Here is a 26,711-nt window from a genome sequence, read left to right as displayed (position 1 = left end):
TACCATTTGTAATGCAACATGTTTTGTATGTACGTGACTTGGATGTATTCATCTAACAAATACAAATGTGATGTGGTGATGTGGTGGTGGTGGATGTGGTGAAAGTGGTGGTGGATGTGGTGGTGGTGGTTGTGGATGTGGTGGTGGTGGATGCGGTGTAAGTGGTGGATGTGGAGGTGGTGGATGCGGTGGAAGTGGTGGATGCGGTGGAAGTGGTGGATGTGGATGCGGTGGTGGATGTGGTGGTGGATGCGGTGGATGTGGTGGATGTGGTGGTGGTGCCCCCTAGTCTTTGACTGACTTTACTGATGGACTGTTGTCTAAATACCTTCCTTGCTGCTAAAAACACAGAAAACTGCCTTCCAGTTTTCAGGCAGAGGAGCTATAACCTAAGAAAAGTGGTTAAATGGATGGTTATGCACCAATGGATATAATACGGGCAGGGAGGTAAGCAGGGAAAATGCCAACGTTATTGTTTTGTAGGCAAAGAATGAAAAATCTCTTACTGTTCAGAAACAAGCAAAATGTCATACATTTTAATACATTACAAAAATCTATATTTGTTAGGGCTTGGATGGAAGATTTGCTCCAGTCATGTTGAAGACTAAAGAAAATACTAAGCAAATGCCCAATTCAATTGATTAATATGCCTAGAACGCAAACTTCCCAGGTATGCTAAGTGGTATGTCCTGTTATCTGTTCTAGGTCAGAGGTGACTTTCAGTCAGAAATTTGATTGAGAGGGACATGACCATAGCATGTCCAACATGTCTGAAATCGGCAGTGGGCATTTATTCAAAGGGAAAAAAATATGTATTTTCCCAGCAGCAAAATGGGCTCTGTGCATTACAAAGAACTGGACACGTTTGAATGTTGTGTTTCTGGAAACTGTTGCTGGGTACGCCAGTGTTCTCTCATTCTGTGTTATTTAAAGCCCTCCCCAACTCTGTTTTTCATTTGTCTTGGAGCCATTCCAAGGTGATCTATGTGAGCACCAAGCGCCTTGGTCACCTAGCGGAGACGTCAGCCAGAGCCCATAGTATGAACACTTTTGTATGACCACATGTGTTTGCTGTTCATCAAGTACAGTATTCCATTTAGATTGAAGATTGCGAGTCAAAGTGTTGTAGGTTAAGAATTCACCTCTGTGGATGTTGGATTGGTCCATAATCGAATGAAAGAACAAAAGATGTTCATAGTGAAACACGCCAACCACAGTCACTAATCCTGCACAGTGCCACTGCTTCAGGTTAGCTGCGGTTTAGACAGTTTCAGGGTTTAATTTGCTCTGAAGTAGGATGGTCGTGCATAGGAAGGGGGTCTGTGCAGTGATATGTAAACGTCTATGAAAACATGTGTAGCACTCCTATTAAGCCGTAGCAAGGAGGGACAGAATGCACAAACTGACAGAAGTGGTGCAATACTATTTCCACTTACTATGCCGCTGGTGCTGTGTCCTTATTGTTGAGATGAGTGACACCAGCGGCAAACCCATTGTAGCTGCTATGCAAGGTAGTAGTGCTCAAAGTTTGTTATTACCAGGCTGCCTCCATCAGTGGGGCATTCAAGTTTAGCTAGTGTCGCTCTGTGGCAACCATTGCACCAAATTAGTTTGCAGAAGTGAGAAATCAATGGTAGCATGAGATCTGCGAGAATTCAGCTCATAATTTTGTAATCCGAGAGTAAGATTGCTAATGGTCTGTAAAACGAGGGATCAGTAGTGTCTTTGCCAAGCTTGGGGATCGAGACCAAAAGGGCCTCCCTAAGGGTGGGCAGTCGGGTGACTTCAGTTGCTGCTGACTGTACAGTTTATCCAGTTTTGGGACTAGGAAGTCAGCATATGCTTGGTAAAGTTCCAGCGGGAGTCTGATTTTTGCCTTGGCAAGTTAGCATTTCGCATCTTTGATTTCGGATGAGGTTATAGGTGCCTCTAGTTCTCGGTGCTGAGCATGCCTGTACTAATTAGCTGCATGGAGGATATGTATTTCTTGCCCATGACTGGTTACAAGCCATAGGTAGCATGTACGGTTCGAAGTATGCGTCAGTGAAATATGACTTTCAGAATTTTCGAGCGTGCATGTGTTTTGAAGGCGAGCACTATTAGTGTAGTCATGAGTTAGAATACAGGAAAAGCCAACTTAGCCTACAAGTGTGGGTAATTTTAGTACCATTAAACTGAGTTGTTGTAAAGCCAGTTATTTGCAGTGCTCGGAAACAGCAAAAGTATAGTATGAAGCGTTACAAAAAGTAAGTATTTTTTTTTTTTTTAATTATGTTCAATGATCAAGCAGCATCTAGTTATCCCATTGTGATTTTTTTGCAATAGTCATGATCGTGGTGTTAAAAATCATGACTTGTGCAAAAATGTTGAAACTGGATAGAACATATGACAGGCCAATTATAGTGGAGACAAAGAAGAGAGTTCTCTAACTGGTTTGCGTATACCAGAATTACGGGTCAAAAGATGAAATTACGACCCAGCAATTCGATCCCCTTTTACGACCGTCATAATATTGAGAAAATAATGAGCATAGTCAAAATCTATAATTGGTACATTTTGAATGGGAGTGGCAACAATTTTTTTTATCGGACTCAAAATTGAAACATTTAAAATTTGGACGGGGACGCAAATTAAAATAACGTTAGAAAAAAGAACCTTTCCAATTTGGGGATAGATTTCTCAGAGCAATTAGTATTAAACACTATAAACGCTTTCTTTTTAAAGTGCAAAGTTAAGATTCTGCTCTACAAGGGTCCATCCAGGAGTAAAGCATCATGAAAGCTAGAAAAGTGGCAAAGGAGTACACTTGGTGTCAAGGTGGGGCCGGGACTGAGAGGATCGTCTTGTCCTTAGGCTATAGCGCCTCTTGTCCTGTTGAAAAGAAGTGGCATGGGGTGATTTATACTTGGCATGAAACTAGGTACTCACAGGTACAGTCGGCTCTGCTGCCCCCTTCTGTCCATACGATAGCTTGAGGCTCAGCTGAGCTCTTCCATCCAGGCTGCCACGTCAAAGCCAGCTCCGGAATCATGAAGCGCTCGGCGACGGGACCACGTCGGAACATTAAAATGCTGCACAGCAGCGGGGTGGGCAAAGACGCCATCTTACGTGTGTCAAAAGTGTACAGTGCCCACCTAGTTTTAACATGCAAATGTGTCTTCGTTTGAAAGCGCCGTACAGTTGAACATGGCGAACTTGCGCAGCGCTTTCACTGGTGTCAGCATAGAGTTGTAACTGTCTGAATTCTGGTTCAATTTAACTACTAAAAAAACAAGACGGAGGGAAGAGAGAGAAGGGGAGGGGGGAGGAGAAATGCGACACGGCGGGCAGGGGAGGGGGCGGAGCGGGGAGAGGGAACAGACGGAGGGAAGAGAGAGAAGGGGAGGGGGGAGGAGAAATGCGACACGGCGGGCAGGGGAGGGGGCGGAGCGGGGAGAGGGAACAGACGGAGGGAAGGCAGATAAGGGGAGGGGGGAGGAGAAATGCGACACGGCGGGCAGGGGAGGGGGCGGAGCGGGCGCCTGGAGTGCGGCTGAGGGAACTGATGTGCACGCGCTTTTAAGCTCAATGCGCATGCGCATTGAGCTTAAAAGTCACGGGCACTGCAAGGAATCGCCACGATTCCTTGCAAGTCAGTTAAAGAGTGGTTAAGCCCCCATAGTCTCGCAAGCTCGATGCGCATGCGCATCGACAGGCGAGACCTACAAATGATGTGCATACACTCAAGCACAACATGTTTTGGCTTTGACTGGCAAAGAAAAACTGTCCGGTTTGTATAAGAAAATGTATTTTAAGAAATATGAAGAACATTTTGTATTTCTCTTCAGGTATGTGAAATAAGTAGACAAATTACATATTTTGCTATAAATAGATATCAATGCAAATGTGTTTTATGGAAGTAATTGAAAAAAAAAGCATTTGATGAATTTAAGCATTTTTTATTCAAGTTTGCGCCGACTTTACCAAAACGTTTTTCATTATTTTTTATTGCAGCATGAAGGCTTCGCGAGCAACTCTGGATTTGGTAGTAAGAGTTCTCCATTGACTAATTCTGATGTCCTTCAACACAGCAACATACAATTTTCATTTCGTATTGAGAATTTTACAGAAAAGAAATACAAAACACTTGAACAGTTTAAGCAGACTCCAATTCCTATTATGTCAGGGAAATGTTTTCCCAGTGATGGAGAGCATTGTAGTATCTTGGATAAAAAGGGTGATTCAGACTCTTTTTCGAGATTTTTGCCTCACAATAGGACATCCATTCATGATGACCGTAGAGTGTCAAATAATTTGAGTATTGCAGAGAATGAGCTAGGTGTGCGAGAGAAAATGTTCTTGCCTGATGTAGAAGAGGAAGTATTTCTTTATGGTAACTCAGACCGTTATGGGCGTGAACCACAGCCTTCTACTCAGAGCCTACGTACCTCTGTAAGAGAGCAAGTAGCCGGTGTCATGGAAGATAAGCATACAGACCCAAACCTCACTTCAACTCAGGAGGCGACCATTGCACATCAGAATCATCCAGAACTTCAAAAGATCCAAGACCTATTAAAAACCATTGGGGTTGATATTGGAGATGCAGAAATTGGCAAACTGTCTGTTCGCACCCAAGAGAGGCTTTACGGAAAGAATTTGCCTTCTAATTCTAGAGAGGGTCATTCCTCAGAAGCACAATTGCAAGAACTGTACCAAATAAGGAACAGGAGTGAAACTCGTTCTCCAGAATCCAATCACAAACATTCTCGGTCTCCAACTTGGTTTATGCAGACTTCTAAAAACAGATTATCTTACACCAAATCTGAGATCTCGGAGAAAGATGAAGATAGTGGGCAAGAACTGCCCATCTCCAGTCTGGGGCAGCAGCAGGCCATCTCCAGTCTGGGGCAGCAGCAGGCCATCTCCAGTCTGGGGCAGCAGCAGGCCATCTTCAGTCTGGGGCAGCAGCAGGCCATCTCTAGTCTGGGGCAGCAGCAGGCCATCTCCAGTCTGGGGCAGCAGCAGGCCATCTCCAGTCTGGGGCAGCAGCAGGCCATCTCCAGTCTGGGGCAGCAGCAGGCCATCTCCAGTCTGGGGCAGCAGCAGGCCATCTCCAGTCTGGGGCAGCGACCAGCCATCTCCAGTCTGGAGCAGCAGCAGGCCATCTACATGCTGAGACAGCAGCAGCAGTCAACACCCCTGCTGGGTCAGCCACTTAACATAGCTCCACATCAAAGTCCAATGATGTTATCTGCCCCCCATCTCTATCAAATGACAACGTTTGCTCAGCACACCACAGCACAAATGCTACCAGCCCTTATGACTAGTGCCCCTCCAAGTTCTCCTTTTCTTACTCCTAACTTTGTTCCAAATACAAGTATACCTCCCCCTGTATTTTTCCCACCACCTCCAATGCCAAACTTCACAGATAGGCCTAATACACAGATCCCACCTCCTTCTATGCAAACCCCTTTTGTCTACGGTGGCCTTGGGCGTGGCATGCCTCCCAAAGGACCAATCCCCTCTGGCCCACCTGCCCCATTTTTGCGTACCTCATCGAAGTACAGAAATTTGAAGGTGATTCAAACCATTACTGAAAGTGATGAAAAGGAGGTGAAACCTGCAAAGATACAGAAGCAAGATTCTTCTCACTTAGTCTATATTGATACTTTGAACACTTCGACCAAAAGTACCCCTCCATCAGATGATAAGAACCGGGTGGCTCAGAAAGTTAAGGTAAGTGGCACATATTAATTGGCAATATATGTGTCTTAAAGTTTTAGGCTAGATCTTAAAATGTCTGTCTTTATTAAATGCAAAGTGCGATGCCCAAACTATAAAATGTTCCTTATAGCAAGAATGTTCAATAACACCAGAAATAGCATTAGCCTAAGGCGTACAGAAAGTGCATACTTTAAGGCTTTCCCTTTTCATGAGAGTAGAACAAATGTACAAATAGTTTAGTTTTAAATAAATTATCGTCATTGTTTGTCTGTATAAACTCTTACCACCATGCATTGTACTGAAATATCCGTTATTAAAAAACATATAATGATTTGCAATTGTATTAAAACCTCCATGGGTTGCAACCAGCCATATTTTGTATTAGTTGATTGTATGCAACTGTAACATATTGGAATATTGGAAATCTTTGACGCAGTTGATCCCGCGTGCTGCCAGGTGTAACTGTCAGGCAAGCTTTCGGTGCCCAAGAAGAGACAGTCAGTAGTGTGACAAATACACTGAGATGCACTCAAAGGCAATCTAGAGTGGAAGTTAAGTAATATGTCACGCAATACAAGAAGAGGTGATGTGGCTATTCCCGTTGTAGATCAACAGGGCCACTATTGTGTCAAATCATGGCTCTGATCAAAGTTCTTGGGTAAGTTGAAGTCCAAAAGCATGCCAACGGCACAAAGAGGACTTGGGGATTCCTCTCTCCTGCGCTACTTGAAAGCAAGCAAAAGGCCATATAGTCGGCAATCAAAGAGCCCTTCCTCTGACTGTCCTTAGTCTTCAAACCCGTCCTGAGGCTGGTACTGCACATCCCAAGACATCACATCTTTCTTCACCCTGCAGAATATTGAGGCCTTCAAAAAGTCCATGCTTCAGATCTTTACGGTTGTGCCAGCGCACTGTGGAGCGGAGTTCCTTTGGACCCCATGAAGCCGCATGGACCACCATTCACATATCCACTAGTGAGCCATTTCCTCGCATCGACTGACTCCGCTGGACCTCCATTTAGTTCCTTGCCGATGCTTGTTTATAGCTTAACTTTGGGCCTCATGGTACACATTGATCCTGTTGCTGATCTAGGTTCCAGCAGTGCCCATAATGGAAGTGGTCCAGGTGCTGATCTCTGAGCCAAAGCCAGCTTGCGTCAGACAACCCAAAGCCGTGGCCAACAACTTCAAGTTGTAAACCCATGCCCCTTTCACAGCGTTGGTACTATTGGAGGCTGGAGTCTGTGTTTGACTGAGATTCAGATGCAGTTGAAGGGCTTCAGAATCAAGATGTCTAGGTGGTAGACAACCTACTTGCCTCTCATTACACTAATGCTGAACTGTACCTAGACCTAAAAAATGCAAGTGGGTCAGATACCTCTCCAGAAACTGATCTCAAGTCTCCGCCAGGCCAGGCCACTGAGGCGATTGTCTATCATTGTCTGCCCGCCCCAGAACCTAAATCGTTCTGGGCGGGTACCAGGGTTCGAGCCCAGTGAGTGCCAGTAGAAATCCTCAGTAGTAAAAACAAATTACATACACAGTAAAAAAATCACTAAGGATTATGGCAATTATCAGCAGATTTTTATGCAGCTAACCCCCGGCTTTCCGCCTCAGGGGACATGAATTAGAGACACAGGTCTGTGCTGGCGCGCTAGTGAGGCTTAAATACCCCGGGCAGGAAGGCGGCCTGACAGCTGGTGCGGGGATCAGAATTCCCTCACCTAAGATGGCGTCACTCTGTTTTTTTCGCCGCCCCAGACCTAAATCGTTCTGGGCGGGTACCAGGGTTTGAGCTCAGTGAGTGCCAGTAGAAATCCTCAGTAGTAAAAACAAATTACATACACAGTAAAAAAATCACTAAGGATTATGGCAATTATCAGCAGATTTTTATGCAGCTAACAACCGGCTTTCCGCCTCAGGGGACATGAATTAGAGACACAGTAATGGTGGAACAACATTGATTTTATTACGAATCAATATAGGAATGTTGTTATTCTTATCTTTGCTGCTATATTTATAACTATTTATATTTATGCTCAAAATTCATATGTTTAATATTTATATTTATAAATGTATATATGAGTGACCGCCATTGCTTACTACTGTATTCATACAGCAATGCCTTTCGGGTTTTCATGAGCTATTTTCAGAATTGACAGGCTGGCGGTTAATTGCATTCAAGCATTAACAAGTCAAGACAGTATGTTGTTTATGTCTACTACTAGCAATGTTTTTTTCATTGGCACTAGCACTTTAAATTGAGCACATACGCCCCTATACGCTGTCATGTGATCAAGGCCGTGGTCGGCCGAAACGCGTATGGTGGTGTAGTGGTGGAGAGCAGAATAAAATAACCAGCACCAATTCCTGGGTTCGCCTCGTCATTTTTCATTTTTCACTATGTGCTCTTATGAGCACATAGTGATAAGGTGTGTACTGCATATGCACTATTGGTCTATTTACTTCTAACTCTCGCAGGACAATGTAAAGGAAACTAGCACTAGGAATGCAGCATCACTGAACATGCAGTGATTATATGCCTTAAATATATGAGTTCATTTATACTGGTGCTTTAACACGCATGAACATGTGATAGACACTGATCACAAAAGGATGACGTGAAAGAAATACGTAGGTAATAATTTCTGTTGTTTGATTTCCAAATCAACACGCTGAGAAAACTCAAACCCTTCCTACCACCCAAGGACTTCCAAACTGTGGTACAAACCTTAGTCATTCCTCGCATAGACTACGGAATTGTGGCACTCAGCTCTACCTCAAGCTTCAATCCCCTGAAGACATCAAACTGTTGAATGCCACAGTAAGAAACACCCAAGCTTGGCTGGCCGACAATCACCTCAAACTAAATGCTCTGAAAACTGAGTTCCTTCTGATCTCTCCTCCTGCGAAAAAGGCCATCACCCAAACCTGGCTCAATCATCTAACCGCACTCAACTCGTGGACTCAGCGAAATCCCTTGGCATCACACTGGACTGCAATCTCGACATGCAGCAGCATATTAGCATAGCAACTAAAGGAGCCAACTTCCAAATCAACACGCTGAGAAAACTCAAACCCTTCCTACCACCCAAGGACTTCCAAACTGTGGTACAAACCTTAGTCATTCCTCGCATAGACTACGGAATTGTGGCTCTCAGCGGGCTCCCCCTGACAACAACGGCTTCCCTAAGAGCCTCCCTGAACGCGGCCGCGAGACTCATCACTGGCTCAAGAAAACACTCGCATATATCTCCTGACTTAAAAGCCCTGAACTGGCTGCCTATTGAAGCCAGAATTCAGTTGAAAATTGCCTGTATGACACACTCGGCCGTACACCACAAGGCACCCAACTACCTCTCTCAAAAGCTGACCATATCAGGAGGCTCAAGATCCAACAGAAGCACAAACACTCTCCTCCTGAAACCACAGAGATTCCGGAAGGAAAAACATACAAACGCTCCTTCTCTGGAATGGCACCTAGGATCTGGAATGCACTCCCGCCAGAAACCAGGCTTATCCCGTCCACTATACTCTTCAAGAAAGAGGTGAAGGCCATCCTTATGGCTAAATACACCTGAACACTATTGATACTGGAACAATGACAGTATTTGGCTCCCACATTATCGGCTGTCTGAATACTTATCTATGTCAGTCCATTTTTTGTCTGCTTCTGGATCTAATTCATTGCACGGATGCTATACTATTGATTTCCAACTTGTTTATTGGGTTTTACACTAGGACTTGAGTGCCTCAATAACCTGCAACGCACCCACTACTGACTACTACTTTGCTTTCAACACTGTGCTCACTCACCCTCTGGGGTGCTATAATCTTATCCGTTTAGACATTGTACTGCTTCCATACTATTGTTTCTTGATTGTTATTACTCTGTATACTTTTGTATGATTGATACCCTATTTTTGCAACTCACTGTCTACGGAATTTCATATTGATTTAAGAGTCTTGTTTATCCTACCTACTGTTTCTGTAAAGCGCTCTGATATCTGCAAAGATCTTGTTCGCGCTATATAAAACTTTAAAAATAAAAATAAATAAATAATTTATATCTATTTCTGTATTTTTGTGTATGTCATGGCGGTTCACAGCGTGGATATTGCTTAGGCCTGGGTCGATTCGGTGGGTTCCAGAGAAGTCAAAAGGTTACGAACCGCTGCCTTAGACCATTCTTTCTTATTAATCCAAATGTGTTTCTCTGGAGTCTCTGGCTTTCCTTCACTCATTACTAATTCTCTTTCGTGGGTTTGGTAATGTTCTGAACAGACTCGTGCTGTAAGCTGCAATGCAATCAGGGCCTGGTGTATGCAATGACCAGATAATAATTAATGCAGAAAATAAGAGTATCTTTTACAAAGCTCTATTTTTCCACACACCCTAATTATCTTACAGTCCACCTATATTTGTTGTCCGGCAGTGACGATCCAGAAATGGTCATCTACTCCAGTGTTTCATAGTTCTGTGGCTGCGACCTTAATGGGGTCACGTTGAGAGTGCCTGCAATCACTTGCACGGACCAGGCCAGTCAGTTGTACCTCTCTAACGCCTACACTGGGGTGAGGGGCTCGTAGGCACCCAATAGCATCAACACCGATATCCCATTTTTGCAAGATCACCAAGTGAAAATGTATCATCAAAGGCTACCAAGGGCTTCGTAGCTCAAAATAATATTTGCAACGTACTGTATAGCATGTATCATTAGATTGAGGTGTCATAAATGCGTGTGTATTACAGACTCCCCAATACAACTAATGTGGTATACTCCAGATCAGCCTTGCATGGCAGTGTTGGAGGGGCGGGGGGGGTTTGTGGGCGAATGGGGTGGTGGCGAGAATGTGTGTGCGCGCGTGTGTGTACGCGTGCGTGTGTGTACGCGTGCCTTTATATTCTGCCGACCTGCCCACCACCCCTTCAAAATTGTGACCTCATTTGAAACGTTTAATGTAATTTGGTGCTCTCCTAGTGGGTGTGCTCTTGGCAATGGCCTTATGTTGTTTTGTCAGACAGACAAGCTACATGTGACTCAGTGGTACATGAAGATATGAAATTAACTGTGTTACCTTCACAGTTTGCAACCGTTTCAACATTACGGCACATGCTTCATGTGAGGGCACAATGCCTATACGTTGCCCACCTCCCACTATGCATGCCTCCTTCCGGGCACAGCCCCACAGCGTCGAGGGGTGCAGCTGCTCTGCAGGAAGCCCCACCCTTTCCCTCTTCAGTAAGGTCCGCTGGGACGTCTCTCGTGGGCACGCCTCCGAAAAGACTGCATGCTCATATCCTTCCCACGATCATTTTAACAACAACCAGCCCAACCCTCGTCACACACTGGTGCATACCGTGGTGATGTCTCCGCCAGCTGCTTCCTCTGACTGAAAATTGTGGTACTATGAGGTATTGTCTTAGATCCGTGTGCCTCTGCTCTGCGGTTGTCTGCGGAAAATAAACTCCCTCCTTCGAATCCTGGTCTGACTCAGCATCCTGTTAATCCAGACATTGCTCCCAGTGACATTTTTACACATACTAACAGTCTCTGGAAACCTTTCGCCTCATTAATCCCCGTGTAACATGCAAATGCAGCGGTGAGAAAGGTGACCAGTCAACCTTTGCACACGGCCTTCCATTTCACAGCAACACAATTCACGTTGTCTAGTAACTTTTGCTCCATTAACCAACTTATATATTAAACCTCAAATAAACATGTTGATCGATTGTTTGAATTAAATAGCGTTATAAGCTGTAACTGGTCAGTGAAATGCCAAACGCACTAAAAATTGGTATGTTTTGCTATTTCTAGCCACACCTCCGACTGCGCCCACTAATCCAATCCTCTGCTTATTCCCGCCCCCTGAGTCTCCGCCCACAGTTCCCCTACTTTTTTTCCCCCACTTCGACCACTGGTTTACATCAATGTAATTTTGTAACGATTTAGATTCCCACCATTTGGACTGCTTGTTTCTTCACTTCTTTTCAAGCAATTAAAATTTTTCATGCAGAGTATTGTGACCAGAACAATTTTCCACGTTAGTTCTGCCTCGAATATTTGCGGGTATCGGAATGCTGTCTGAGAACATTGTACTGGCTGCTGCCTCCCGCTCCCTCACGTTGTCGGCTGACATTATCGGAAAGCACTATCTGTTTATATGATATAATTGCAGGCGTCTTATACCCGTTAAGTACAATACAAATCGTAGTAGCGCCCGCGCATTTAATCAGTCTCTCCTCTCTGGAGTACCTGGTTGTATGATTACGCCGTGAATTTCAGAGTCGGCTCCGGTGTTTCGCGGAATGTAGTGCGGCACTCAGAGTCTCCTCCTGTTCGTACGGAGTTCACTTGCAGGGTCAGGGGGGGGTCAAACTCCTCTCTTCCTTCCGGAAAGAACTTCAAGCAGACACACCTAGGATTGGTTTCGTCGATGGCGTCGACCTCCGTTTTGCAACGGGGAGGGTTCCGTGTTTTGGCAAAACTAAACCAAGTGACCAATAAATATGGATAACTCCGTCAGTCCTGTGCTTCGATCGTCGTCCTCCGCACAAAAGGTACGGACACGAACCAAAGTTTCAAAATGCAATTATTTTATTTGTGCAATTCCTGTCTCCGTAACGTTTCGGCTCCGAGGAGCCTTGATCACATGACAACGTGTGAACATAAAACACCCATATTTAAAGTGCTCGTGCATACACAATCATAGGTCACATGGCATAGACACTGAAGACAGCGTAAGTACTGATCAGCAATAAAGTGCAATATATGTTAACAATATATATATATATAGAGAGAGAGAGAGAGAGAGAGAGAGAGAGAGAGAGAGAGAGAGAGAGAGAGAGAGAGAGAGAGAGAGAGAGAGAGAGAGAGAGATATTAAAAATAATATCCATATAGAAGCAGGTCAAGATAGTTGGCTAAAAACATCGTTAATATCGCACTAAAATCAGTATTTACAGATTTCCAAAGTGCAGAATTAGCCAACAAGAAAAAAATATATATTTTTCTCTCATGTGCACAAAAGCATACATTTACATCATGATCATGATAGATATGCATATGTAAAAACATATACATGCAGCCTAAAATGTTTCCAACATGGCAAAAATGCTGAAATTACATAGTTTTGCATTGTAGTACCTATACCTTCCCAACCCAAAAGGTAAAGAGGAAACAGTAAACAATTGCCATACAATAAAGCTTTATTGCCTTAAAGAAAGCTTGTATTTGCAGGCATTTGCCTGTAGGCTGCAGCAGAGTACTAAGAAACAAAGAAAAACTGACACCTTGCCTTTAAGGCATTAGTGTAGTGGTACCGTGCCTTTCAGACCTGCAGGAGACCCCTTGCTCCCCTGATGCATCACAGGTGACAGTTAGGTCAGTTCTTTTTTCCGGCTCCTTCTATGAGGATCCTGGAGCTTGAGCTCTTCAGTTTTTTGACTCAAAGTGATTTCTTTGAGATTTTTCTCAGAAAACTCGACATTTTCTGACTTCTAAAAGCTTATTCTACTGGCATTTTGGTTTTACCATACATTTTTCCAGTTAGAATGCCAGCCTTATTCAGAAAATGTCCTTCCTGTGGCAAGAAGATGGCACTGGCAGATCCACACTCTGTATGTATTGTGTGTCTTCCATCCTCACACAATCCTGACCAGTGTTACCACTGCCAGAAGTATTCCAGGCAGACTCTGCGCGACAGGGAACGCATTAAAGTTCATGCTAAGCTGGAGAAGAACAGAAGCCATCATGGAGTGGACCATGGAGTCTTCAGACCACCTTCAAGCAAACACCGAAAACGGCAGCATACTACCTCTCCTGAGTCTAGAAAGAAGAAGGTGACAGGAGATTCGCTGTCGATGTCGGAAGTCGCCGTCGAAAAGACCCAGACAGCGTCAAGGGACAAATCGTCATCTCAATGTTGATTCTCCACCGCATGCAAGTAAGTCGGCGTCGAGGCACAGCACTTCAGGCTCGAAGGCTGTGGGTCCTGAGAGACTTGAAAAAACTGTCGACGTCGAGGCTTCCATCGACGTCGAGACATTCTCTGCCACCCTCGAGGGGGTCGGCGTCGAGAATCACGTCGGCGAACATCTCGCCGCAAGTGGGCTTGTCGACGTCGAGAGTGTCATCGAGGTCCCATCACTTGATGTTGAGAAGATCGATGCCAACACGACATCTTGGGAGGTAGAGGTCCCCAAACAGACGTCGTAGGTCGACGCCAAAGTCTCCACATCGGCGTAGGCAATCGACGTTGAGACCACCGTCGAGAGCGGGACGGATTCCCATAGCAGATCACCTCGATCGACACCGATGGTGAGGCAGACTTCATCGACGTCGAGGGACAAAATTGCAGCGGCCACAGAGGAGACTCGGCGTAAGTCGATATCCAGTTCCAGATCGTCATCTGGGGCCCAGTCATCATCCCCAGGACTGCATATTGTGCAGATTTCACCGGAGAAATCTTCCAGAGCTGGAAAGCAGAGGGCCTACGGTCTGTTGCCTCGCTGGCTGCAAGGTGTCTGGACAGCTGACCGCAGAAGTCCGGGCTCGGACTACTGTCGCACATACTCGCCTTCCAGGACGTCTCCTGATACAAGTGTTTGTGCTAGACCCTCCAAGTTTCCCCCCAGAAGACCAAGATCACCTTCCACGCACCAATCACGGTCCAGGGGTCATCACAGCTCTCCTCACGAACATCCCCATAAGAGAAGACGCAGGAGATAGCCCACATGGGCTTCCTCCACAAGGTCCTCGGTCCGGGACTACTCTCCGACCTTCTTATCAACTCCTCCATCGCAGTTGTCTCCCATCAATATCATCGCGACTTTCTCAGACGTCCTGGGTAGGGGTGCAAAGAAATTAATCATCACTTTGCATACCCCTGTAGTTCCCACATCCATCATCTTTGATACCCTACACCATCGTACAGCTCCTAGACCGCTGCTTCCTTTGGTGCCAGGATTCCTGGAACCAGCTATGGCCACATTCCTCACTCCTGCTACGGTTGGTTCCGTCCCATCCAGGATTTCTAAAAAGTATAAGGCCCCAGCCGAGGATCCCTTATTTCTCAGAGCTGATCCACCAGTGGACTCCGTCATTGTGGCAGCAGCCATGAGGTCTCGTTCAGCGTCTGCGTCATCTTCTGTCCCCCCCGGAGAAGGACAGTAAGCAGATAAACTCCTATGGCAGAAAAATGTACTATACTTCAGCTTCATCCATGAAGAATGCGAGGGCCTCCGCCCTTCTCGGGCGATATTACAGGTCTCTTTGGGACTCCCTGGCAAGGTTTACCGAAAAGCTCCCCAAAGAAGATCGGCACGACTTCAGCGAAATTCTGCAAGAAGGTGGGCTAGTAGCCAATCAAGTTATAAGTGCAGCAGCGGACGCTTCAGATCTCACCGCGCATGGCTACTCCCATGGGGTCTGTTCACGGCGCTCAGCCTGGCTGTGCCTCACAGGCCTCAAGCCTGATGCACAGAAAAAGATTCTAAACCTTCCGTTTAATGGCTCATCCTTGTTCGGGGCTCATGCGGATGAAGAGATGAACAAGATGAAGACAGAGCTGGATACTGTCAAGGCTGTTGGTCTGGAGAAACTAAAGGAATTCCAAAAACGCTTTCGTCAGGGCGACAAACTTCCCTTCGAGCAGAAGGGTCAAACCCCTTAATGGTCCTCCCAGAGCCAGCAGAGGTCCCAATTCCACCAAAAGCGCTGAGGAAGGGGGAACAACAAGCAGCAACAGTCCACGTCTAAGCAGCCTCCCAAACAGTGAGGCATTGTTTCCTCCGCACCCGTTCGCCACTCTGGTAGGAGGAAGTATTGTTTTTCACCTGAGTGGGAAACCATAACCAGACACAAATGGGTGCTGAATATTGTGCAGCATGTTTACTTGCTAAGGTTCAAGTCTCCCCCTCCGCAAGTGCCCCCGCAATTGAAGCTCCTTCCTCAACTTCAAAGTCGGCTGTTACAGGACGAAGTATCTATCCTCCTCTCCAAGGGCCATAGAGGAGGTCCCACCTCTTCAAAGAAACCAGGGGGTATACTCTCGGTACTTCCTAGTCCAAATGTGAGGAGTAGCCAAAGAGTACAGACCTATCCTCGACCTGCGCCTGCTGAACAGGTTTATAAGAAAGGAGAAATTCCAAATGATAGCCCTGCATCAAATCTTTCTGCACCTTCACCAGGGAGACTGGATGTGTGCCATCGACCTGCAGGATGCCTACTTTCACATTCCTGTCTTAGTGAAACATCGCAAATTTCTCAGGTTTAAGGTCTATCGCCACCACTATCAGTATCGAGTGCTTTCGTTCGGACTCAAATCCGCTCCTGGGACATTCTCCAAGTGCATGGCGGTGGTGGCCGCCTTCCTCCGCAGGCGGAAGATCTTAGTCTATCCATACCTAGACGACTGGCTCCTGAAAAGTTCCACACCTGCGCTACTCCAGAGCCATCTCTCGTACTGCCTCAACCTGCGGCATTCCTTGTGGTTGCAAGTCAACTACAAGAAGTCTGTCCTCAACCCCACGCAACGGATACACTATCTGGGCACCTCCCTGGACTCCGCAAAGGCAAGCGTGTGTCCTTCGGAGGAGAGGTTGTCATCCATGCTTCTCAAGTGCCACACTCTTCTTGACGCTGCAAGTCCCACAGCCAGCCAAGTGTCTTCACTGCTGGAATCGATGGCCTCGTGCATCTACATTGTGCTCAATGCACGGCGTCACATGCGGCCTCTACAACAGTCCCTCGAAGATCAATGGTGTCTGAGATCAGGTTGCTGGGAAGATCGTGTCTCTCTCCATCAAGCTGCCAGGGACTCCATCAGATTGTGGATGAAACGTTCTCACCTTCTACAAAGGGTACCTTTTCATCAGACGCCTCCAACACAGTGGTCACAGATGCCTCAATGCAAGGCTGGGGAGCTCATATGGGCCAGCTTTAGGTACCAGGTTTCTGGTCAGTGACAGAAAGAAGTTATCACATCAACTTCTTAGAGCTACGGGCTGTCCATCTTGCGCTAAAGTCCCTGTATACGTCCCTCCAATCCAGCCACATTCAGATTCAGACGGACAACACAACAATGTTCTATCTGAACAAGGAAGGAGGCACCAGATCACAAGTCCTGTCTTTGGAAGCCCAATCCATATGGCAGTGGCTGCTGGTGAGGGGTCTCTCAATCGTCCCAGTCCATCTTCCAGGAACCCTGAACGTGCAGGCGGAAGCGCACGACTGGGTGCTCAACGACGACATTGTTCAGGAGGTTTTCGGCAATGGGGAGTGCCGGATATTGATCTGTTCGCAGACGCGGCAAACACGAAATGCCCCGTCTTCGCGTCCAGATTCCTCTAGCCGGGATCACGGGGAATGCACTTTTGATCAGCTGGTCGCAGACATTGCTGTACGCTTCTCCTCCACTCCCTCTGATCCCGGCGGTCATACGGAAGTTCTATAGGACCAACACCAGAAGGATCCTGATAGCGCCAGAGTGGCCACGCCAGTGGTGGTACTCTGCTCTCCTTCAACTGTCAGAGGATCCACACCGGAGGCTGCCCTGCCACCCGGACTTGCTGACCAAGAACGAGGCGAGAGTATTTCATCCCAACCTTCCCTCTCTCCTATTGACTGCATGGCTCCTGAAGTCATCCAGTACGGACATCTAGACCTATCAGCTGACTGTATGAATATCCCTAGAGAAGCAAAGAGACCCTCCACTAGAAAGTCTTATGCTTTCAAGTGGAAGAGATTTTACCTATGGTGTAAGGACAACGCTCTTGATCCGACTCAAGGTCAGGAGCAAGTGATTCTTCCATTAAAGCACAAAAAGAGTAGAGCCATCCCATCCCATCCAGATCTTGGTTCAACCCCAACCTCAACTCTGAAAGGAGAAAACTAAGAGCCAAAGAAAGAAAGTGGAGAAATAACCCTAGCCCCATCCTCCGCGATCAACTCAAATCAGCCCGTATGAAGTACAACAACCACATCAAAAACAAGAAATCCAGCTTTTTCCGCTCGGCGCTGGACAGTGCCAAAAACAGACCCAAGGAGCTCTATAGCATCATCAGACAACATACCTCCAAGCCAGTGTCCTCCGTACAGGCGTCCAAAGATGAGAAGATCACTAAAATCTAACTCTCACTAGGTGTCAGCAACACGCACCCCACAAAGAGCATTGCAGCTGGGTCGCTTGATCTCTCTCCTGGTTCCTCTCCCAATTCCTGGCTTTGCTCCTGTCCCATTCAAGAATCTGGGATAGTCACATTGATCTCCACCTCCAAGCACTCAGCTCATGTCCTAGACCCCATTCCTCCCCTACTGACCAAACAACTGAAGTACACCTTAACTCCGCTTTGGAGCACGATCATAAAGAGCTCCCTGAAAAACGGAGTGGTTTCTGACTGCCTTAAAATGGGTCAAGTCACCCTCCTGTTAATAGACCCCGTACTACCTCAGCGTACACCGCTTTCAACACTGGGTTGCACTTCAACTACTTTGCAGTAGGCCTCACCGCTTGTTCCTTTATCTTCATCTCCCTTAGCTCCAGATTCACTGGTGCCTGATTATGCTCAGTCAGATTGCATATTTGGAACTGACTTAGGCAAAGGCATACTCCATGATGCACTATTCCTTAAACAAAGCTCATCCTCCGTATGAGGAAGAATCTCCTAATATCCCCTTGCATCCAAGGCTTTTTTTCCGGAGGACGAATGTTTCTTATGCTTTTAAGGTTCCTAAGAATATTTCACCAAGTAAGATGAGGACGCAGACAATTGTCCCTACCCTCATTACACTGAGCTAGCTTCTGTCTTGTGTTACAAAACACTAGTGGGTTGGACACTTCGCTGGAGTTCAATTCGCTGTTATGGTCTTTAGAGAAATTGGGACCTGATATTCAAAATCTTTTTACGTTTGTAACATCCCCAATATCTCCCCACCCCCCCAGATTTGGTAAACCTGAGTTTTTGACCGCTAGAACACCTTTTGTAATTTAATAATCCCAATTAACAATTCTTGCAAACTTTATGGACTGTATAATTAAATAAAATCTTTACAGTAAAAACAATCGGGATATAAAAGCTAAAAACAGTGATTTCAAACTTCTATTCTGTGTAAAATTTGGCCCCCCTCTCCGAGTCTAGTGTAGTCCGATTTTCCCCGGCATATGTGGACATGATCTTCAAGTCCCCGTTTTGTGCCCAGCAGTTGATCTACCTTGCAGAGCTCTTAAACTGCCCTCTGTGGCGCTCTTAAGTGTCTCTCTGATACAAATGCTCTCTTGGGGGACGTGCAAGGGGGGCACAGTCCTTGGTCCCATCAGCGTTCGACCTCAGAGTTTGCCATGCATTTTCCCTAGGTTGTGCTGCTTTCGTTGGCAGCTTTTAAAGCTATCCTGATTTGATGGATACATTTTGCCAGTCCCACTAGAGCCATTGTGTTAGTGGTTGAAAAACACGAGGCTGAAGCTTCGCTGCACGACTTTATACCCTTGTTGATGCAGATCAGGCGCAGAAGTCGCCGGCGTTCTTTATTGAGGTTGGGACAGCAGCACAAGAGATGCAGCCAGGATTCCCTCTTGTAGGGGCACAGTCTACAAGTGTTGTATTCCCCTCTTTGGGCCCATGCAGGATTGAAATCTGCAATCCCAAGTGCGGTCAGCCTCATGAAATAGATTTTACTTCGGGCCTGTGAAGTGAGAGCCTCGCTTGGGTAGGGTTGTGAGTTTCCTGCCGTCTAGGAATTGTTCAACGGATCTAGATAAGGGCTTCAATGGAGTGTTTTTAGATCAAGGTTGAAGGAGATTTTGCGCACTTGTTTGTTAACCGCTCTCTTCCAGGCATTCAGGGGGATCCCCAGCTGCGGTATGCTTTCTTCTTCGATCTTCATTAATTTGATTTGCGTTTTCTAGCCTAGTGTGCTATGTCGAGCCTGGCCCCTCAAAAATAGGTCTCAGATAATTTTTTAGGGAGTTGGCGGGTGCCCTTAATATCCTTAGATACAGCTTTTCGATCTCCCCCTGGCAGATCAGGTCTGGCCTCACCAGGCATAGCTCCAGTCTTAGCCTTGCTTTTCTTGCTGTTCTCGGTATGTTTAGCCCTGACTTGTATGCCTTCTCTTGGGCTGAATTGAGGAGGTAATCCATTTTCCCGGGGTAGGCAAGGTGGCCATAGCTAATTGCTGGAAGGAGCTTCGATCTTAGAACTGTCAGGATTGGGCTGGCGGACGGCCTGATCAAGTGCTGGCTTAGTTGTTTTAATAGATGTGTAACCTTGCTGGCCTTAGAGTGGTACGTTCGCCTTGCCCCTTTCCATCAACCAGACCCCTAGGCAGTTGTATGAGGCCACTGTGTTGATTTGCGCGTTTCCCAGTTGCCACAGTTCATTCTTTTTCCGGTGGTAGGACCCAAAAATTATGACCTTGGTTTTTCCTTGATTAACAATCAAGTTGTTTGTGATGTTAAAACTGTTTAGGGTGTTCAGGGCTCTTTGTAGGCCCACCTTCATATGGTCCATTATAACTGTGTCGTCAGCATACTTTAGAACTGGCAGCCTCACACTTTCTAATCTTGGGGCTACTAAATTAACAGTTCAGAAAAGGTTTTCTGAATTGTACAATGAGTTAAGTAAACATTAAGGAATCCCTGTTTGGAAAGTGCATGTCAAGGGCATCCCTTCCAAATACCAATTCCTTTAGATTAATCAACGTTTCTCTACTTTGCAATGATTTTAGCAAGAGCATGCAGTAAACAGATAGGCCAAGACAGACCTGATAGATTAGCTGAGTTTTCTTACCCAGAGGATCAACTTAAACATTGTTTCAGTCTGCAGGGTCTGTAATATGTTATTTTATTTATTTTTTTAAATAATAATAATGGTTGCTATAAGTGTATTCACACTTTTGAGAGTAGGGGGGATTCATAGGGGAGCCACATTTAATGGTGTGCAAGGTGTTGAGAGTTTTGTTGTTTGAGAAAAGCCAGAAATGATCCAGTGTGATATATGTGGCTAACGAGGGCCAAGGGAGAGCTATTGCCAAAGCATTCCTGTCAATTGTCCCTGCTTGAGATGGACGAAGGTTGAATTATAATGTGTTTGGGATGGAACAGGTCCTTCATAACTTTGCCAGCTTAAGAGTTGGCCGCTGTTAGGAGAAGTGGATTAAAAGTAACATCAGTGAGCTGTTTTGTAAGCTCTTTTTTTTTAATAAACTTTTTTTATTTTCAACAACAGTGTATCGGTATATGCCATGCATCTTTACCATAATAGCGCCCCCACACATGGTTTTTCAACTTTTAAATCCACATATAGGTTAAGCAAGGTTTGTTGCAGTTCACTGCCTCCGTTCAATGTACAACCAACCACAAGATACATTGCTGCCAGAAAAGCTACATATCCTGGTACAATAAGAGAGGGAGGCCTAGCGGCTGTATACTTGGTAGTTGGGAAGAGGAGAGGATATCACCGCTGCCGTCAACTGGTCCATCAATGTTGGCCTTTCGCTCCGCAGCTCTACCGTAGGGGAGATGCAGATGTCCCCTCTGGACTTATTCGACTTTCCCCATTTATGGTCCCATTTTCTGGGGCACCCTCGTCTGATAAACACCGTATTCTCTGCAATAATTGCAGTATCCATGTCCTTTGGCCAATCACCCAAAAGTGGGAGCGTGTCCACCCCCCATTTCTGTGCAATGTTGCGCTTCGCGATGGTAAAGCCCATCGAGGCCCAAGCCGGTTCAGCCTGGGAGAGGTCAGTCGCCCCCTAAATATTAAGGAGGCAGAGCTGTGGAGATAGCTTTAGGGGCTTGTCACATGTCCTCTCAAGTTGACAGGTAACCTTTTCCCAATAGCACTGAAATTGTGGGCATTCCCATAATATGTGGCCAAAGGTAATCACTTGATTACAGCGCCGGAGACTGAGCGGGTCAGGGCGTCTACCCAGCTAAACAGGAGCTTAGCATCAAAGTAGACACAATGGAGGATTTTCAGCTGGAGGAGCCATCGGCGCATGGGAATGGCTACCTCCCTAGGAAAGGCCAGTGCGTCTCGCCATTCATAGTCCTCTATAATTCCCATGTCTGTTTCCCAGCCCACCCTCAATTTCTGCATCAGGATCTTCACAATTATTTATCAATTTCTTATAAGTAAGTGGTATGGCCTTGTGATCCATAGGATCCAATAGCAACTGGTCTTCTAGTGGGGAAGAGTCAGGGAGAGGGCTATATCCTTTGGCAGGGCAGACGAAATAACATGGCTAATCTGCAAGTATCTAAAGTTCTTGGATTGTGCCAATTGGTATTTTGTCTGGAGGTCAGCGAATGATGCCAGTTTCCCTTTCACCCACATGTCCCCAACCGTGGATATCCTAATTGCCTCCCATTTGTCAACCCTGGGCATTGACTGAGTCGCCCCAGAATATCAGGCTCCCAAAGTGGAGTCGCTTTAGTCAGACACTTATGCCAACCCAATTTTCTTGTGACACCGTGCCAAGTCTCAAAAGTACGGGCCTTGGGGCCGGTTAAATTAAGTTTGCGGGTATTGGTGTAAAGTGCCCTATTATAGCGGCGCCGTCCCATGAGCCAATTGTCTGTTCGGAAATTGGGTTCTTCATTGGGGCCAAACACCAATCTATTGACTGCAGTCAGCTGGGAAGCCTGATAATAGAGTCGTAAATCTGGTAATCCCATGTCCCCGTCGTACCATCCGATAGTGAGCTTGTTCATTGCAATCCGTGGCGTACGGTCTTCCCACAATAGGCCCGCAACATACCATCAATTTGTGAGAAATAGGAATCTGGGATAGGGTTGGGAGTGTTTTGCTAAGCATAAAGGAAGCTCGGAAGTGTGAGCATCTTAAACAGGGACGCACGTCCCAGGAGAGTGGGAGGGAGAGATCGCCAGTTTTGTAAGCTCTTTTAAAGTAATTTATTTAAAGGAGCAAGAATTTTGGCCGTCGTAGAGAGACAAGTATCGTAGAGTATATGTAATCTCTTTTCCTGCTGTAATATCAGACAGGAAGGCAGATGAGGTAGCAATCCAGTCACGCAAAGCATCTCGGTTTGAAGCTGTCCCAAGTAAAAGCTGTACTCCTGATGGCAGGAGGAGAGAGGGATCGTATGACTTCGGTGTAGGGCACCGCAAATTGATCTGACGAAACCGCAGACATGGGGAAGCCAGGTTCTAATAAATAGACAAAAGAAAATGTTGGATCAACAATGAACACTTTTACATATGTGGATTCTTTAATCCTCCAAATGAGGCCAAGAGTGCCTAGGAGGCTGATCAGTGTGGTGAAACCAGGAGCGTCAGAGGACTCAATCCACACATTAGGATCTACCAGCTAAAGGAATTTGAGACACTTTAAACTACAGGGGTAATTCTGTCTGCACTTTTGTAGGAAAGTGGTTTTCTATTGCAGTAACCCCTTACTTTTTGCCAGATTTCTGATGCACTTTGAATTGATGTGCCCCGGGTCCCTGCCAATCTGGTTCCCAGGGTCTGTGTTCTTTCCCAAAAGTGGACATCTGTACCCACAATTGGCACCCCTCTGTCCACATGAAACTCACTTGTAAAAGGTACCATGGGTACCAAGGGCACTGTGACCAGGTAAGGCCTCTAAGGGCTGCAGCACATATTGTGCTTAGAGGACCTGTACCATAACACATATTGCAGACTGCATGTTTTGGTGAAGAGAAAAGTGAAGGGTCGACATGGCACACATACCTTTGTGCCATGCCTGCAACACACTGCCTATGGTATAGGTATATCACCCCTCTAGCTGGGTGCACTATACCACTGGTGAGGGTAGAGCTGCATGAGCACTGCATCCCTACAGTGTATGAGTCCATTCTTAGACCTAGTAAAGCCATGAGGAGTATATGGTCTGGAAATTTGTCATTACGAACTCCATAGAACCATAACGGCTTTACTGATTTCTTGGAAGTTTGGTAGCCCCCTTCTCAGCTTGATAAACCTACACTGATGCCAGTATGGGATTTATCAAACGATGCACTCAGAGGGCATCTTAAAGATGCCCCCTGAAAAACAAACAGACTCTGGTGGGTTCCCTAACTGGTAACTACCATCCTGCCACCACGAGACAAGTTTTTGGATCCCTGGGGTGGGAGCCTTCGCTCCCTGGGCCCAGAAACAAAGCCTTTCCTGGGCAGAGGTGTTCACACCTCACCCAGTCAGGAAGAGCCTTGGCAGGGGAGCTTCAAAGGCCTTGCCGCCTTTGCATTGCTACCCCCAGCCTCTCCTGCTATCAGGAGCAGGCCAGTCCCCCTTCCTGTCTCACCCCCTTTTCAGCGGGAAGACCGGCATGAAAAATTAGAGCAGCCCAGAAGGCGTGCCCTTTCTTTGCCAACCCCACCTCTCAGGTGGGGAAGGCGAGGTGATGCCCACTCTTCAGTGTCCATCATCTTGCAGTTGGCAGGCACCATCCAATCAGGATCGGGTATTGTGCCCACTCCCCAAATGTGGGGTGAGCACACCAAGACTGTAATCACCCTGAGGTCAGTAGCTCATTGACTACCACCTCGAGACCCCTAAAACACCACTTAAATACAGTATTTAGGGGGCAGCCCTGAACCCAGAAGGCAAAATTCTCAACCTACGAAGGACAGCAGAAGTCTCACAGCAGAGGAGACTGCAGAGAACAGCAGACCTAGCCAAAGCCCTACCAGCTTGTCTGCAGTTTCTGGAGATCCTGCTCCAATAGTCGACTCGTTTTGCAATCCGCGAACTCTAAAACCCATAGAAGGACTGAATGCCTTCAACAAAGACTGGATCTCCTGCGAACAGCAGTTCTGTTAAAAAATAACTCCAAAGACAGACTCTGAGCCCACTGAGGACGAAGAAACTAGACGCCTGGAACCACCACTGCACCCGTTGCCTACGGCCCGATTTCCAGTGGTCCACCGGTCTCAGCGAGGTCCCCCAGTGCTCCAGAGTCTCAGTTCGCCGTGGGTTGACCCATCTAGGACTCTCCAACATGATATGCAGCCTCTGCACATTGACACCTCCCAACCACTAGTGGCCCAGTAAGGTGAAATCTGACCTGAAAAGGCACCCGTGCATCTGACCGCCCTGCTCCCCGGGGAAGAAGACCTGAGGTGCACTTACATTCCCGAGCCATCCAACTTACCTGCCTTGCTGTTGGTATCTTCGGGAAGACTTTCTGGAACGAGTCTGCAGCCAAAATCCAAAACCAGCAACCCCTGTAGCAGTGGTTCCCAATCTGTGCGCCGCGCCGCCCTGGTGCGCCATGAAAACTAGCCAAGGGCGCCAACGACAGATGCTCACGCAGTTTGGGAATCACTAATAAATAGTATGTTTTTCACTTACGTGCATCTAAATTCAATACTGCTCCGTGTGGTTAGGCCTGCAGTGGTTGCCCTGGGCCATGAGAGGCCAGTGTAACCTCACTTTCAAGGCGTCTACTATCAGAACAGGAGGCAGGCGAGGATGTTTCAATGTCTTTGCTTTCATGCTGTCCGGTCAGGTGAAGTCCGCTGTCTGACCTGACCAGCAGAGACCACATCAGACAGCCTGTGGGTCTGTTTGCACTCAGTAATGCATATACATACCGTGGGCGTTAGCTGTCTTCATTGAGCTGCAGTCGACAGGTTAAACAAGTAGTTCACACTTCCTTTACCAAAATGGCAGTGGTAAAAACGGAAGTGGTTGTCCGCATTCCAAGAGTTCCAACGAGTCAAATTGCCCACATATTCGGTCTTGCACTGGTTTCCTGCTGTGTTTGCAGCAGGCAGCAAAGGCGGCTGAGTGCCCCTCCCTTTTACATAATGGCATGCTGTTTGTCTCCTTTTTCTGATCTACTCGAGAGGATTTTCCCCCCGGAATTGCAGTATAGCTCAACCCAGACTCTCCTGAGGTCTTTCAAAATTTTAAAGCTGCTGCTGAGGCCTTAGCCAGAGATAGGTAGTAAGAGATAGTATCTCTTTGCAAGGAGGGACATGTATTATTTGTACACTTATTCGGAAAAAGGTGGGGTGAGGGGTGGGGAGCGGGGATATGAAACATTGCGAATTACAGTATACAAAAAACATGCTCCGATCTCAGTAAGATAATTCAGAGGGTTGAGTCTAGTGCAGTCATATGTGAGCAACAGACCTGCAGGTCACGAGTGCAAAAGCCTTTTGTGTTAACGGGGCAGTAGCGAACAACACAATATAATATTTGGTTTTACACTGCTTTTTTATCACAAATATTTGCAATTTAAGGAGCATAAAAACACAGAAGTTTGTCCACAATTGCATGATTTTTAACCTGATAGAAAAATTTCAAGGCTGCTTTAGGATTTATTAATTTTTAGGTGAAACAATCTGCTTATTCAATTTAGAAAATAAGTTTCAGGTAATACGCCTTTACAGACTGACATATTATTGTAAGTAAACAATTTGTTATTACCCCTTCGCTTTAGCTCCCTATTGTGCCTTTCTTATTCTCTTTCCTGAATCTAGAACCCAGGAGCCTAGCAAACAGAATCACCTGTGACCATCAAATCAAATGAGATAATATTGAAATTGCAGGATAACAACGTGCTTTGCCAGTGCCCAATCTAATATTTTTTGTTTGCCTTTTTTCTTTACCAAAAAATTGCTGCAGACTCACTCCAAACCTTGATTGTGCTTGAATGTGTCTAGATCATGTTTGTTTTTTTTTTTCCATTGTCCTCTTTTTACACATTATATTTAAAAGGAAACTGGAATAAACCGCCAGAGAACAGTGGTCACTATTAATAGTATCATCCAATATATATTTGTTTGTAAACGTGAATATTTAGTTCCCCAAGCTATGGCATATTTTGTTTATCACAACGTGTTGGGAATTCGTTTGTGAATCCCTCACCTGTTGTCTTTTTCAGAATTCGTAAATGGATTTGAGGTGAATAAACCTTGTGGGGTTTCATCTGATGAAGATCACAGTGTGTCAAACAGTCTGCAGTGCACACGCCAATGTGTTTCAGGCATGCACACTGACGTGCATTTACAGTA

The 26,711-nt window shown here is 46.1% G+C and overlaps 1 protein-coding gene across 3 annotated transcripts in view; it reads left to right on the top strand.

Annotated features, from left to right (window-relative positions):
* The window catches only part of LOC147706831 (zinc finger protein 318-like), a 456,333-nt gene that overhangs the window by 84,081 nt on the left and 345,541 nt on the right, over nt 1-26,711 (top strand). For all 3 annotated transcript variants that reach the window (XM_086925966.1, XM_086925968.1, XM_086925967.1), the window contains exon 4: nt 3,994-5,715. In XM_086925966.1, the coding sequence (XP_086782092.1) occupies nt 3,994-5,715 (1,722 nt within the window). The remainder of the gene's footprint in view (nt 1-3,993; nt 5,716-26,711) is intronic.

This window comes from Lissotriton vulgaris, chromosome 6, assembly GCF_964263255.1.
Source record: "Lissotriton vulgaris chromosome 6, aLisVul1.2, whole genome shotgun sequence".
NCBI classification, from domain to species: domain Eukaryota; kingdom Metazoa; phylum Chordata; class Amphibia; order Caudata; family Salamandridae; genus Lissotriton; species Lissotriton vulgaris.
This window is presented reverse-complemented; position numbering and strand designations above follow the sequence as displayed.